Source organism: Odontesthes bonariensis, chromosome 7 (genome assembly GCF_027942865.1).
Source record: "Odontesthes bonariensis isolate fOdoBon6 chromosome 7, fOdoBon6.hap1, whole genome shotgun sequence".
NCBI lineage: Eukaryota > Metazoa > Chordata > Actinopteri > Atheriniformes > Atherinopsidae > Odontesthes > Odontesthes bonariensis.
The window spans coordinates 18,835,304-18,851,454 of NC_134512.1; the positions used below are offsets into that span (position 1 = coordinate 18,835,304).

Here is a 16,151-nt window from a genome sequence, read left to right on the forward strand (position 1 = left end):
AAGCATTTTCCTCTAAAAACAAGGCATTTAAAATGAGATTTAGTTATATTACTTTTCAAGTTCATACTAAAGCAAAAGTTGTCCAGTCTTTAGTTTATGCCTCAGTTGGTGTAAATATATCTAATGCATAGATTTCTACTGCATTCCCTCTGAATCGGGAGTTTATTTATGAGCAGTTTTTAGTTCAGTGGTCTTACTCCAGTTCACTGTACTGTCTTGATTGTATAAATTGATAATCAATCATTAATTGAATTTTTTTTTTTTGTATTTTTTGTTCTTATTCTAACAGCTATATATCCCTGATGAAGACAAGTCCATATTTGGACGCAGTGTGAACAAACAAGTCTTTGAGGGTTTGACAACGGGTCTGCTTCAGACCATTGCTACCATCTTGGAGTCTCTCTGGCCGCACATCTCTGATTCAGGGCAAGGCGAAAACGCATGGATTTCCTCCCCAGATACCAAGGTCAAGAGCTCGGCATCAGACTCCTTCAACACTCGTGCACAAGATTTAATCAGGTATTTCTCCTCCAGTGCTACAACTCTCATGCTGCCTCACATACTCCTACATGACACCTCTTTTTCCTCATCTCCCAACCTTTTTACCTCTTAGTAAATCCCTCCTCTACTCCTCTTCACTGGGTTGAGAGTTGGTTCAACCTCAGATTTCCTGCAGGGCATGCCATGTGTTAAGAATAGGCTGACAAAATGTCAGATCTCCTGGAAATAGTCCAAGTGGTGTCTTGTTAGAATGGGAGTAGTGTGAGAATGAGGTGTTCTCTGGCATCTGTCCAGCTTGTACTTTTTCCACACTTTCAGAACCACATTTTAAGTTAAATCAGTTTCTGGGGGGGGGGTCACAATGTAACATAAACAAGAATCACTTCCAAAGCTTTGAAAGGTCCCCTTGAACCTGGGGTTTCTGCTAGCCATGTAGATCTGGGTGGTAGGAGTTGGGGCTGTGATGGAGAAATGTAGATCGTGAGGAAAGGCAGGCCCAGCACCATGAACCTCGTTGGACTAGTGTAGTCTTTCCACCATCCCTCCCACAAGCCATGATTCATCTGGACAGAGCAGCTGCACAGGCCCACCAATCTCATCCGCTGACCCAGTCGTAACCCCAAAGACAAGGGGGGGTGCCTGAGAAAAATTGTGTCGTCAGACTGATAATCCTACGTACGGGCCCAAGATTTACATTTACTGTCCTTTAATTTAAGTATTTGTGAGGAAGGACAAAAGATTACAACTGAGCTTTTGCAACTCTCATCCATTCTACCAAGCTATACATCACTTGGAGAGAAGATGATCATTTGCTTTGTGCTTATTACCAGTTTATCACTTTGCTTCTCAGTGCTTTCAGTCCCCCATTCTTGTTGTGTTTTCAGTTTGCGGTGGAATAGATGTGCATCTGGCATTAAAATTCAATTAGATTGTAATTCACTTTTTTATTGATGAGTCATCTAAAGTTGCCTCTCAGTATTTTACATCCTCAAATAACTACAGAGCCACACCAGCATTTTTGTTTTCATTAGAATGTACAAGCAGCCCTATAAGTTGAGAACTGTTTTCAGTATTAAAAGTTGCATTATTTATGAGTGTGCAAGTATACCACCTCATTATTGTAAATGTGTTACATATTAGTAGTGCCACAGGAGTCCACAAATCATGTAACGGCCACTCTACTAGCCTTACACTTGGATGAGTTTTCCACCAAAGTGGTTCCAGTGCTGGTTCATACTTAGAAACGGGTCTTTTCTTTTGGAGTGCCAAAGCACTTGCTTCAGTAGCAAGAAGCTGGTACTATGATAGTACCAACTCCTTGTTGGGCATGAGCAAATGATCACTTGCATGTACAGTAGGTCAGAGGGTGGGGTTCTGGAGTCCAAACAGCACAACTTAAATGTTGTGATCGCGTCGACTCTAATTCAGGATGGAACAATAACAAGAACAGAGCTTCAAAGTGGTTGTGAAGCCAAAGCAGCAGTGGAAGAACATAAGCTCAGTGCTACTCTCATTTTTCTTCTGTTTCATGTTTTAATACTGCCATTTGTGTTTGTTAACGGCACCCAATGTGCTACATAGAGCTGCATTCATTGCTATTATCCGCTGGATACAAGTTGTAAACCAGCTGCATGTACAAACATAGTTGAGTGTTTCAGTCTTGCCAGCTGCCATTTATACATCCCGCTCGAGATGATTAATGTTTGGAGGCACTGATCATCATTGCAAAGAGAGTACACAAATGCCCGCTGTTATTTAAAACTGCATTTTTCAAACTAGATTGGAGCTATTAAGACAGCGACTGTAATCTGTGAAGATGAGCTGTCTTCCTCCGCTGTGGTCCTCTCCAGAAAATTCAGTATAAACTAGAAGGGGGGTTCCAACGTGTGTTGAAAGCGATGTTAAATAGAACCAACCTTTAGCCGGCTTTAACTCCAGCCCTGAACCGGCACTGGAACTGCTTTGCTTGAAAAGGTGTAACAAGAGCTTCATCTGGTCTTTAGTTTGGCTGTAGAATGCAGGTATCTCCTTTTCTATAAAGTGACATTTGTGATGGAAGCTCAGTCCAAGTAAAGCTGTGGAGGAGGAGGAAGTCCAAAAATGGACAGATCTGCAGTGCAGGTTGTGAACAGTTATAATTATCTTTTTTAAGAGGATACCAGTGAGCGACACAGGATACCAGGATACTAGTTTTCACACACACAAAAGAATTGGACAGTTAAAACGGGGATGAAATGAAAAAAACTTCTTAATTGGGACAACTGCGGCTTGAAAGCCTTGACTGGCAGCTGAAGTGCTCCCAAGATTTTTCATAAGCTGCCGATGCTTAAAGGTCTCCACATACCAGAAGCTTCTACAAGACTAGCCCCAGGTCAGAAGACTGTCAAGGGCCCGGAGCTGGGCTGGCACAGGGGCCACAACAGCCCTCTAATGACACTATTAGGAGTGATTTGTGGCTGAAAGAGTGCAGGGAACATGATCATGAGTCCTGTCATTGGCAAAGACAAATTGAAGATATCACAGTAATAGCAGGGGGTGGAGGGCTTAGGTGAGGTATTGGCTTTCAGCTGCAGTGCTGTGGGAGTATGCACAGTGAAGGCCTTTGTTTGGTCATGCGAGATGAGCCTTTTACAAAGAAAAAAAAAACCTGTTTTAGGCTCAAATGCAATAAACCATGTAATGTTGTTTTTTTTTCTCTTCTTCTTGTCTGTCCTTTCCAGCTATGTGGTAAACATGGGTTTGATTGACAAGCTGTATGGCGGCTTCTTGTCGATCCAAAGTCCCGTAGACGAGCACCCTAAGATGTCTGCTTTCCTCCAGCAAGCCTCGGCTCTGCTGCACAGCATGTGCAAGCTGTGCTTTGTCATGACCGGACGGTGAGCCTGTCACTTATTACGCACCTTAAACAGCTCTGTGATCTCTTGATCTTCCTCTGACAAAAATGCATACCTCTCTCTGCGCCAGTAATGACAGAGACTGAGTCACCATTGGTACTTTACTGTCAGAAGCACCATAAAGGTGAGCTTATGGTTACTCAAACAAAGAGTATGGCTCCTCCACAATCAGCCAGCAGGTCATTTACTCCAGCCAGCGAGCTGGGTAAGCTGTGGTTACTACAGATAGAGATAGGCATCTACTTGACCCAGTGCTCTGTCACTCACCATAAACCCCAGCCTACAGCGTAGGGGGGAGCCCACCCACGTGTGCTACGGTGACCTCCACTCAGAGAGGTTCAGTGGCGCCGCTGACAGAGGCTAAGCACACAGTCACACCAAGGGACATCAGCTTCACAATTCCTAACTTCAAAGGAAAAGAAACACTACACACGCCAATTAAAAGAGCCAGCTATTCTTTTCCATGCCATGTATTAAATAAACTGTGGTGCATTTTGTTTGTTCTACAGAATCTCTCTACAAATCTTGTTCTACAGAATCTCTGTAGAATCTACAGAGTCTGCCTATAACAGATTTACCATTTTCAGTGTCCCGTTTCTTCACACTACAGTGGAAATATTACAATAACTAGAAAAGTGTTTTTTCGTGAGTAAACGTAGTGTTCAATGACATTATTATCGGTGCAGCATCTTCGTCTTTCACATATAGGAACGCTCAATGGGTCAGAAGCATATTTGAACAATGCCAGTTGCTGTGTCAGGGGATTATAATGGCATTAGCAGGCAGTGTTCTTGCCTAGCAGCATATTTCACACAAAGCCTGTTGGCTAACATCAAGTATCAGCATGCACTGTAGGTTCCCTCTCGAGGTCACACACCCTCCACTCTTCCTGGCTGCAAATCATAGATGGCTGCTGAAGTAGTCTTAAATTGTCTGTCTGCATTAGCTAAGAGTCTTTTCACCAGAGTCTGCGTTGCCTCTGACAATCCTAGATAACTGCAGGGCAACTACGCCCTTTATTTCTCTCATTAAACAGTGGTACGATGCTAATTTTCTATAGTTGGATTCACCATTTAAATGTGTATATTTTGAAATCCCTAATATAACTGTGAAAACATAAATTCATAAATGAACTTAAGCTTCTCCTTCCTGGCAGCTTTATCTGCAGTGTTGCCAATCCCTTTAACCAACAGGGTGGCATCTTGTCAGAGTCAAACAGGCATATCACTTTGAATCCCCTCTGACAGGCTTTGAATAAAAGAACTAGAGCTCTCAACACCTTGTCAGGTAACTAGGCAAGCTACCAGCGTGAAATTACTGTCAAGAGCTTCGTGTCATGGCATTACTGTGTTTACTGTTTGGGGAGTGGGAGAGGAAAACCCGATCATGAATCTTAGAGGTCCCGTTCCTCAACTAATCTGGCAGACAGTTAATTGCACTTATTAAGTCCAAATAAAATGCATGGGGGGGGGGCATTAATAAACCAGGGCCATCAGCTGCACACTTCACTCTCCAGAGCAAAAGATGAACTCCAGAGCCGATATGTTCCAGTATGTTAATATGAAACACACTTCAAACTCGGTGCTCCTGCACTTTCAGCAGTCAGTTAAGCGAGGTAAGACAGTGGAGCTAACAGGCCGATACTTCATATCTAAAGGCAAGTCCTCACCGAGCTTCAGTCCGGTGGAATTTAGAAGCTGTCTTGGGAAAGACTGTTATTTGTGACCTCAGTCAACGTGACCCCCAACTGCAGAAAGTCACAAAATATTCCAGATATTTGCTAAAGCCATCCTACTGCGAGGATAATTGATGTGTCCTTGAATTCAGCTTCTGATTGTGAATGGACTCGCCCAGTTATTATTTGCTTTGCTGACTATACATTCGCCCTGTCTTCCCCTTCAGTGCTCCCAGTATATTTGACAATAAACGCCAGGACCCGACTGGACTGACAGCCCTTCTGCAGTCCACCGACCTGGTGGGAGTGGTGCACACTCTGTATTGTATCCTGCTGCACAGTTTCTCGCCTGAGTCTGCTTCCCAGAGTCAAGAGCCTTACGGCCCAGGGGTCATCCAGGTGGCTTTGCAGGGCATCCGCTTCCTCAACAGTTTTGCCCTTCTTGACCTATCTGCCTTCCAGGTATTACTTGTGATATAGAAATTTTACAAAATATGCTGTGTTACTGCTTCTCATGTACCCGATGTTTGCTTGCAACGTGCATTGTTTAACTGCAGATAATCAATATGCTGGACACGTGTTACTGGATGACATTTTTAGTAAGTGGTATTAAGTCATCTGAGACGGCAGACTATCATTAAGTTGCCCAGAAATGTTTAATTATTGTCCCTGAATTTTCAAAACCTGTATTCATGTTCAGATTAATGTTAGCCCCTTTTGTTAAGAGCCATTAGAAGAGTTGCTCTTCTCCTGACTAAGCTGACCTGTGGACATAAACACAAGTGCTCCTTTGACCCTAGGTTATTTTTTGGGGTTGAATAGGGCCCATTGGGTCAGCAGTCAGGATGGAGCACAAGTGATTATCACTGTATGCGGGGCAATACATTACTCACCGGAGGAAGAGAGGGCGACAGCTTCACTGTGCTAAGTCACCACGTAGACTGAAAGCCACAGAAGCAAGCCAAAATGCTGTTAATTATTTTAATGCCTTGGGGTAATTACTTTGAAGCGGCTTCCTGTCACTGACCCGCCACATTCAGGCAACTCAAAACAGCTGGAAATGAAAGCGTTTCACTGCTGGAGTTTTATGAACATTTTAAATTATGTTTCTTCTTTTGGCTGCGAGTTGTAATCACCTTGTGTTTCACATTACTTCACTGGAAGAGCTAACTCACATTTGCAGTGGTTGGTTGAATCAAAATTCAGCCCGTTAACTCGTTCCTCTGTCAACTCCACATAATGAGTTTAGACGGGATTTTCAAAAAGGGGTTCTGTGCAGCATAAAAGGTTGGGCTTTGTGCTGATTGCGTTTTTGGCAGAATAGGCTGCAACAAATCGTCCTCTTTCAGAATCAATTCGAGAAAATGATAGTGAAAACTTTCCTCGTTTCATTGCCATTCTTCTTGTTGATTCTTTTAACTACTGGAAAGTTGTTTTTCACGTCGATTTATGTATTTGTTTAGCCTGGGAATTCCCATGCTGCTTTGCACTCGATTTCATTCTCACTGCAAAGTCAGCCTGGAAACCACCGCCCTTATTTTTGCCAGAGTTTGGGAACCAATCACAGAATGGGGGGGGGGGCGGCGGCAGCAAGCCGATGACGACGTCTATGCGCTACACCGAAGCTTGTAGAGTGTTAATTCAACATGACAGCGGACACAACGTTACCGTTCAATGCAGCCTTAGAAAGTGTTTCGGAGTAGATTCACCCTAGGGTCATTTGAACCGTGACATCCAGCCAAGTAGCCCACCCGAAGTTTTTCCGATATTGGCTGAACATCAGCTGAGTTACTGAGTTATCCCGAATAGCTTAGTACAAGCGCTAACGGACCCTGGCAGTATCTCCTAAATTACCACACTAAAATCACATGTCATGACACCAAACTTCTACAGTTGTACAAATATGGTCTGTACTCACAAAACGATGCATTTGGAAGTTTGTACATAGTCCAGGAGTTTATTATTATCAACACAAGCCTGATAGCTTTTCTGCTGCTAAAGCTACGTCGACGTCACTTCTGGGAGCTTCAAAGTAAGATGAGGGTTGATCTACTACTGTAGACAACAAAGCAAGGCTGCTCAATTTCTCCATTATTAAAATAAATTCACAACTCTACAACATAAAAATTCATGTAGAATATAGCATATAGGCCTACTTTGTTGTCAATTTAAGTAGCTTAGAGCGCAAGTTTACTTTTATTTTCCATTTTTTTCTTCTTCCTCGTCGAATTTCTGTCGTCATCTGGTATAAGTGATACAATTGGCTCTGAATCGCGCGCAAAGCAGCATGGGAAGAACCTGACGTCATTTGATAGACATTCGTAGCGCCCAATAAACGGCTCTAGGCATTCGTAAACCACGCCTCAAATACGAGAAAATGCACACCTAGTTCCCAGACCACCATCTCATCAAGATTGTGGACGCGTCAGCCAGGCTAGTATTTGTTATTGAAATAAGTGAATTTAAAAGGGGGGGAAAATGCTATGTTGTGACCCCTTAAACCATCATTTGGCTCCGCAAGTATTGTGTTTATGGTTGTTAAAACGCTGCCACACCCAAACTTGCAGTGCAAATTGCAGTGATCTTATGGTGCTCTGTCACACTGACATGTTTAATAAATACTGTCTTTGAGCTCCTCCTAGCATCTGACTTTTCAGCACGATTGGGTTGTCTTATGGTATGACTCTGTTTGATCTGTTTATACACTTACACCATGTACGTTCTCACCAGCTAAACGTATAACCTTTTATTGCTGCATCGTTATATTGTTGAGCTCTTTGTAATCACAATCAGTCACGATTTATGTTCTAATTACTGACATAGTTTGTCTGTGACCGGCCAGTCTGTTCTAGGAGCTGAGGGCCTGTCCCTAGCTTTCCGACACATTGTCAGCTCCCTGCTCTGGTACTGTACCCAGCATTCTTCTGAGGAGCTGCTGCATGAAGTCATCATCTGCGTGGGATATTTTACCGTCAATCACCCCGACAACCAGGTAAACCACCTACACGGACACCAAAAATTAATTGTATTGTTTTTCTGGTCAACGGATTAAACAAATTCAAAACATGGTTGTATATGTTACTGTTTGCATTTGTTGGTTTTGACTGTTTTAAGCTTCCAATGGGTAACATTTCAAAAATTTGAATTTAAAGCACTTAAAAGTTACAAAAAGAGAGAAAAAATTGAGTGCTTTCACTGAAGTAAAAGCTTTGGGCACAAGTTTATGTGTAAAGTTTTTTTTTTTTATGTAAATGTCGGTATCATACTGTGTTTGTCAGTTCAGTGACTAAAAAGCACTAAAACTTAAGTATTTAACTATTAAAATATTTGATTGTCAGATTAAAAAAAACAGTCGGTTAATCTGTTTTTGGATTGAAATATCACTGTAGTTGCTCAGTTGATTCAGTTGTGATTGGTTTTCTCTCATCTGATCCTTGATTTTTTTTATTTTTTTTATTTTTTTTATTTTTTTTTTTTAGCACATGTTCGATTAGATGCTTTCTCTTGTTTAAAGTTACCTATTAAATGAGAAGAGCCGGGTGATATAGTCTGACTGTTGTTCTCTTCATATATTATTAGTCAGAAAAAGGGTGTAATTTTGTGATAGTAACAAAAAGCACCTGTTTAAAGATTCATACCTTGGCACCTTCCTCCTTTTGGTCCGTGTGTTGTCTATTGTCCCACAGAGCGAGCCATTGTTCCCTCCTGGTAAAGCAGGGCAGTGTGCTTGCCCCGGTGTTACAACTACTTAGGAGGCTCTGTGGAAGTGAGCAGGATGTGATGGAGCAGACCTGGCTGCTGTGTAGCTGGCCGTCATGCATGGCCCATCTACCGGGCCCCTGATTAGCTATGCTACAGTTGGCTGGGCTTTGATTAAGCTAAGCCTGACCCACACGAGCGGCAGCCACAGCTTCAGTCAGTGATATCCCATTTTATGCCCACACACTCAGTCAAACTCCATCACAGCAATTTGTGGGCTTAGTACTGATTCTAATTTGCCTTTTTTTTTTTTTTTTCTAATTAAAGGTGCCTCCTCTAGTCTGAATATCTAGCTCTTTTCTCTCCTACTATCCAATTTGATTATTCTGATGTGCAGAATTAGCATTTGTTTGTTATTGTAGATCCAATTAGCTTCTTATAGTGAATAAATGGATAAGGGCTGATTACTCCCACAGTGACGATCACAGAGAGCAGCTATGCAAATATCACATTTGATCGTTGCTAATTTGATGAAATATCCGTTGTTCCATCGCAGTCAAGAACCAACGACAAAACTCGGCTCACTTTACTCTGGGTTTTGAAAAAATATATATTTGAGTGTAGACTGTCAGGAAACAAGATCCCACACAACTTCACACAGTTGATCTTAGCCAGTGGTCCAGTTCCTGGAATGCTTCCATTCTGTTTTGCACCAAGATGGATGGCGTCAAGGAGAATATTTAGAGCAGCTTGAGCTTTTCTCAAGCTAATGTAAGCATTGGCAGGAGACAAAAGCGGCTCGACCCGAGGCCTGTGCGGTCGCTGAGACTGCTGATTCACTGTCGGCACACCAGCTTTTGTTTATATATATGCTTTAGAAATAAAGCTGCTCATAAAAAGCAGAACTTTGAAGCAGCTCTATACATAGTGATGTATTCCCTCTGCTCTGAGGGCATGAATAATTCACCTTGTCACACAAAAAGCCATTGGGAGAGTGACATATGTAGGCTTGCGTGTTGTTTTCTTTTTGTTTTTTTTTAAGTGCGTCTGTGCTGACGGGGGCCCACTGAGCCATGTAGCCATATGTTTCTTTGTCCGTTGAGTGTGTCTGTGGAGGCCTTCCGACAAACAAACAAAACAAATTAAATCTATTTTGTCACCGACATGGAACTGTACTTCCCTTTTCTCCCCGAGGAGAGATGTGCCGGTAATCTCCCTTTCTTTAACTACAGTGATTCATTCATGATTCATCCCCAGTGATGATCTGTTGGATCTTATAGCTGACGGCACTGTAATTGTAAACTGGTGACATGTTAACCCACTTGATTCCTGCTTGCTTTTTGAGAAGGCACGAGCAATTTCAGAGTGTGGAAATCTTAAGAAAACATTGGCTTTTTTCGGTACATGGAAAATGGCCATGCACGCAAGCAGTGAGCCTTTCATGTCTGTAAAGCAAATAGATACGTGTCTTTCTTTCACGGTGTGTACGGATGTTTTAATGCTGCTGAATTGGTTTCCCTGCAACAAATCACCTGACTTCTTTGTGCTTATAACTCATAAACTGTTTTCGTTGTACCAGTAACAATCCCATGAGCTAAAGATCATCTGTAGACAGAACATCACACACACACACACACACACACACACACACACACACACACACACACACACACACATCTCCAGGGTTCAGCCTTATCTGTGGGGTCAGTCTTCTTCTTCCCATTCTCTTTGAGGGCGTTTCCTCCTCCCCGCGGGCCCAAGCCAAACTTTAGGTCTGTAATTCCTGTTAACCCAATGTGAAACTCTTCCTTCAGCAGTCCATTACAGCCAAGACAACCAAGCCCTCACTGCCTGCAGGGTATGTGCAGCTCCTGTAGACCATTGGGAGCCAGCAGTGGGGAAGACACACTCTGCATCACCCAGCAGAGTAAACAGAGGCAGAGAAACACTGACATGCATACACACCCCGCAAACTGGCAGGAGAGCGCCTGATTGTTAGCTCGGTAGATGATTTACACTCTGCTTTAGGGTTGAATGCCAGTCCAACCGACTTGGAGTGAAGCTGAGGACAGTTTTGTCTTTGCAAGCCTTTCAGTGAGGACTTTCCATTTGTCTGCAATGCTGTCGACAGAGCAGAATTATCAGCAGTTGAATCAGGGATGGAATGACATAGTCAGCTCATAAAGATGAATAAGGAGTTATTAAGTTTTATTTAGTAAACAGTGGGGTTCCATGGGATTTTAAAACAACTGACAGTCTCCTTAAAGGTGAAGTTGGAGTATCTCTGTCAATGTCTGCGTCGCTAGCATCCAATTGTCCAAAGGCAGTTTCCACAACATCCTGTGCACATCTCAAGAAGCCATTGAAGAAGTCGTAAAACAGCACTAAATGCTTATTTGACTGACTTTGCTTGGTGCTGCCTGCTGTGCTGCTTGTCTTATCAGTAAAGGCGTTCCACTGGGTCTGGTTTATATTGTGGATTCAAGTGTCAGATATATGGCCCTACTCTGGCTCTGGTTCCTCCTTAGGTGTTTGGGCTGTCTAGACAACACAACACATGAAAATATGTCTACACATTTCAAAATTCTTTTAGATTTTTTGCAGGCAGGAATTAGTAACAAGTCACGTTGTGGCCTTGTGCCTACAGCCCGCTAATGTGAATGATGACCGTCTTTTTCTCAGGTCTGCTCGTGAGTCCGCCTCAGCTTTGGTTTGTGCCTCTGCACTAGGTTTTCCCAGGAGTTTGTTTGTTTCAGAACATTAATTTTATACACTCTTTGTTGTTATTGCAGGAGAAGAGGAAGTTATGTAACGGAGCCGCCATAAAGGCGTTTGAAAAAGCCAGGTCTCTGAACTTAAAAAAGAACAGAGCAGCAAGACACTTGAGTTTGTTCAGGGTCTGTTAAACGTGGACCAGAGGAGCAGATTCAGATGCTACTTGTGAGTTTTATGGCGTTGAGCTGCAGAATCTTCAGCTGGGCCGGGAAAAGTAACGCTATGGCCGAGTTTTAATTTGGAAGCTCCTGACTCCGGTGTTGCTCTTCCACTGGCAGAGGCACGGAAAGTTTGCAGACGACTCAACATCCAACTCCAGACTCTGTCTGCCAACAGGCTTTGTTTTATGCCCTTCTGCGTCAGGCACTTGAGGGTGGACAATTTGTTTAAGCAGCTGAACATGGAATGAAGATACATGGCGGAGGATTATGAGATCGCCGGGTGATTTGTAGGTTGGATCACCTCAGAGCTCCAACTCAAACAGCAACTACTTGCTGCGGTGTTGAATTATGATGCCTGAATTCTCCGGGTTGAAACACAAAAAAAGAAAGAGATTCTTCAGCGTCTGTAGAATCATAGTTTTTCCCCTCTGATAAATTCAGCCGCACACATTTCTGCGCTCCCTTTTGCCAGTGTTTCTTAGGGGCAGCATTTCAACAGAAAAGATCAAATATGATGATGTAGGATTTAGTGGGGAAAAGTAGCAGGAAAATACTAAAACTACACGTTGTGAAAATAAGCAGCTCTACATTTGAAAACAACCAGAGCCGTCTCTTTTTTTTTTTTTCCTTCCCTCGGTGGATGGATTTGTCCGAGCCCCAAATTCCTTTAGGGGGGAAAAAAAAAAAAAGATTACTGAGTGAAACTCCTGGATTTTGTTTTTCCACTGATAGATATATTTATTATTTTCATTATAAACTAGTCTTTTGTTCGGTAGTATATTGAGTAATGCATAAACGGGGCAGAAATGATTCCCATTTTCTTTTCTGTTCAATAATTAACACCTCTCGGGTTGACAAATCAAGTGCTCTTCACATTTTTAAGTGTTTGTGAATCACTTAATCACGCTCTTTTGTAGATTATTTTTTTTGGTAACAGATAATGATCGGAAATGAAACCATTTTGTGTCCTTTTGAACTTCGCTGCAGAGAGCAGCTCTGAGAGGCTTCACCTTGAACCGATAAAAGCGGTGACTTATCACTTTGTTTATCCTGCAGCTCAAACTTGAAGTGCATTATCAAAGGGGGAGCCAATGGAAGAGCATTAAAGTGTGTATTTTTTTTTTAAATCTTGTAAATCTTGTGAATTTATGTCACTGTGACTTTGGGGACCTCACCTCACTCAGCCTTCTGGTTTCCATTGAGGCTGAGGTTGAGCCAGCAGGCTGTACCTGTAAAGCGCTGCTGCCAGCTTTACAGCATGTTGACCCCCTGGCTCTCAGATGTTTGCTGATGGTCCTCTAAGCTCAGGGGAGGTGACCACCGCACTAGGCTGCCCCCCCCCCTCTAAAAAAAAAAAAACAACAAAAAAAACCTTTGATTAGTCCCTCGTCTAATCAAGTGAGGCTGCAAGTGATTTGGTTTTAATGCTGGTGGCCCGGATTTGATGGTCCGTGATTGAGGTGGGTGAGAATAACGTTAATGGTATTGCTCATTTCTCAAAAGTAGGGGTGGCAGTGATGTTGGAAGAGGTTTGCGCACCCTGCCTTTCACCCTCGACTCCACCCCTTCATACCCTGGTTGCACTATAAATGCCCTCTCAACCTGAGCTTCACTCCTGCACCTTCTCTCTGCTTGAGTGTCGTTTAAGGAGCTTAACACAAAACTTGAAAGTGAAGTTTAAACTGCTAATGATCACATCAATTCGCATTTCTCATTTTCCCTCTGCGAAAGCTCTGCTTGTTGCTGTTTTGCAGCAAAACATCCCATTACTTTTGCTTTATAGCCTGTAATTGTGTGATGGGAGGCTCTGCCCCCCAGGTCTCCTTCTAATGGCTGTTTGTGTGTTGTTTTAGTGGCAGATTTACATGTGGGAGGGGCACAGGGTGGTGATTTACAGCTAGCAGTGTACCGACTGGCTTACTGACTGACTGACTGGCCCTGCTCACTGTGTGTTCCAGGTGATAGTGCAGTCTGGCCGCCAGCCCAGCGTGTTGCAGAAACTGTGTCAGCTGCCCTTCCAGTACTTCAGCCAGCCGCGCCTCATCAGAGTGCTGTTTCCATCCCTCATCTCAGCCTGCTACAACAACTCTCAGAACAAGGTCATCCTGCAGCAGGAGATGAGCTGCGTGCTGCTGGCCACGTTCATTCAGGTAAATGTAGAAACGTGGTCACGCACATACTGTGCAGAACGCACGGTAACTGAACAGTTTGGTGATTATAACATCAAGTCAGGACACCCCCCCCACAAAAAAAAAGCATGTGCTGTTCCATCAAAAGATCGGTACAATTAAGAGAAAAGAAAAGACGATGCGGAAAACATGCATTCCTCTTTGACCATCGGACCGTTGCAGTCTCTAAATGAAATGTCCAAATTCGGTTAATTTTACACACATTACACAACTGAATCGCATTACCCGTGCATTAGCTAATTGACAACATCTCATCTTGGCCACCGTTGAATCTGTAATCGGCAGGCTTTCACAAAGATTAATGGATTCCTTCACGGTGGATTTACCTGCCACTGGTTCAACTCCCAGTAAACAGCTCGTCTCCTTCATCTTCCCCTGACAACAAACCCTCCTCGCCACCCTGCAACCACCACTGTTTAGACACCGATTAACTTCCATTCAAAGCGAGACAAGCTATTGTCATTTCTTTCAAACAAAGCAATAATGCATGGCGTCTTGCACCGCTGCCCTCATCTGAGTTAAGCTGGGGAGCATTCCTTTGAGTGGAGCAACTTAATCCTGGATAGTTGTGTTTGCTGAGTAAATCACAGTCGGATAGAACAGTTGAAGCAGCGTTAACTTTTGCTTTATGTGGTAGTTTTTACCTTTAGGCTTGTGTCGTGTAATTGAAATGAGGCAAATGTCATAGATATAATACTGACATGACATCTATCTGCAGTTATAGCCTGAAGCTTGGTCTGAATTGGATTCTTTTTTTTTTTTTCCAGGATTGTGCTTCAAACGAGAAGGATTCAGAGAGTAAAATTAATAAAACGGGTGAGTAGTTGGTTCCATTTATTAATTGAATAAATAAGCCCGGTATTTCAATTCTATGGAACAACTTTAATTAGGTTTTTATATACAATGTTACAAGATGTGGCTTTTATAGTCTGTCCTCTTTGTTTTAACTGCATTTTTTAAGGTTGTGATTTTTGGGATGTTGCAAAATTGTATTTATTTTTTTTTAAGGATTGTAGATTTGAAGTTGTCCTTTTTTTTTTCTGTCCGTACAGTTTCCGGGTGGCTTTTGGATTACTGTGACCTGTCCAACCGCTTCCCGAGAGATCAGTGGGATTCAGCCCTTCAGTTCTTTCTCCAGAAGCAGGAGGAATGACGGCGTTGCACACTGTGCTCGAATTAAATAAAGCACACGGTTCTAACAGTTTGCAAAACAGTTCGAGGTGTTGAGATTTTTCTTTCACTTCATTTTTCTCCTGGTGACCTAGTCGAATGTAAATATTGTGAGCCCTTATATTATATGTTGTTGCATCTGTTGATTTCGCGGGAATCTCATCGATGCTTAAGAAGAATTTGCACAAGTCTTATTTGTTCATTAGAAATTCGTGCACAACTCGTCCATTTACTGTCTGAATAAGCCATTTGCGTCCGTTTGTTCCCGTCGTGCTGTCGTAGCGATGATCGAAGCCTGAACCTTTACTTATACTGTAATTTATCATTTGCCAAGCATTTTCACAAGTAGTTTTGTTTTTGTTGTTGTTGTTGTTGTTGTCGTCCACTTATTGTGTTTGACTAGCTGTTTGAATATGAATGACTCGAGTGTTCTAGCCTTCATAATGCCCGTTACTACTTAAATCGCAGATATGTGGAGTTTTTTATTTTTCAAGTTCACGTGTTTGTCCTTCCATTAACCTTGTGAGGAGAAACTTACAAATTATTATAATTTATTGAATTAAAAGTTGTCATAATATTGAATAAAAATACTCATGGGTATGTGTCATTGTTTGTCAGTTTTATTCTGTGCACTTTATTTAAGCATCATTTACCACAAGTAGTTCTTTTCTTTGCTCATTTGTCCACATGGTGACTTCAGCATCGACTTTTATGTGATGATCCGTTTGTGTCATGAGGCATGAAATGCAAGTGTGCGACTTGGAGATTTATGCCCCACATTTGACACCTTTCTGACAATATTTTCTGAGGGTTAAACGGTCTACATTTGTGTGCATATATGTTTCAGAGAAAATGCCAATTATTTGGACAGTCCAGTTTGTCTAGCTGCCGAAAGAAAAACCACCAAGTAAAGAGAAATTATGCAACCGTTCACAAACGGCCCTTTTCCTTCTTCAACGCAGTTTGAAACAGCTGGAACCATCTCTCACCCTGCCCAGTTTTAGTTTAGAAGCTGTGCTGATGTTGAAATCTGGGACCTATTACATGTTTTAAAGTGTTGCTTGTCAAGTCAGATAAGATATTACCC

The 16,151-nt window shown here is 42.5% G+C and overlaps 1 protein-coding gene across 4 annotated transcripts in view; it reads left to right on the plus strand.

Annotated features, from left to right (window-relative positions):
- scaper (S-phase cyclin A-associated protein in the ER) overlaps positions 1 to 15,671 on the plus strand; it is a 58,661-nt gene extending 42,990 nt beyond the window's left edge. For all 4 annotated transcript variants that reach the window (XM_075469857.1, XM_075469859.1, XM_075469858.1 and 1 more), the window contains 7 exons: positions 290 to 519; positions 3,222 to 3,377; positions 5,298 to 5,532; positions 7,913 to 8,062; positions 13,664 to 13,855; positions 14,662 to 14,710; positions 14,947 to 15,671. In XM_075469857.1, coding sequence (XP_075325972.1) covers positions 290 to 519; positions 3,222 to 3,377; positions 5,298 to 5,532; positions 7,913 to 8,062; positions 13,664 to 13,855; positions 14,662 to 14,710; positions 14,947 to 15,047 — 1,113 coding nt within the window. In that variant the 3' untranslated portion in view covers positions 15,048 to 15,671. The remainder of the gene's footprint in view (positions 1 to 289; positions 520 to 3,221; positions 3,378 to 5,297; positions 5,533 to 7,912; positions 8,063 to 13,663; positions 13,856 to 14,661; positions 14,711 to 14,946) is intronic.
- The last annotated feature ends 480 nt before the right edge of the window (positions 15,672 to 16,151 follow it).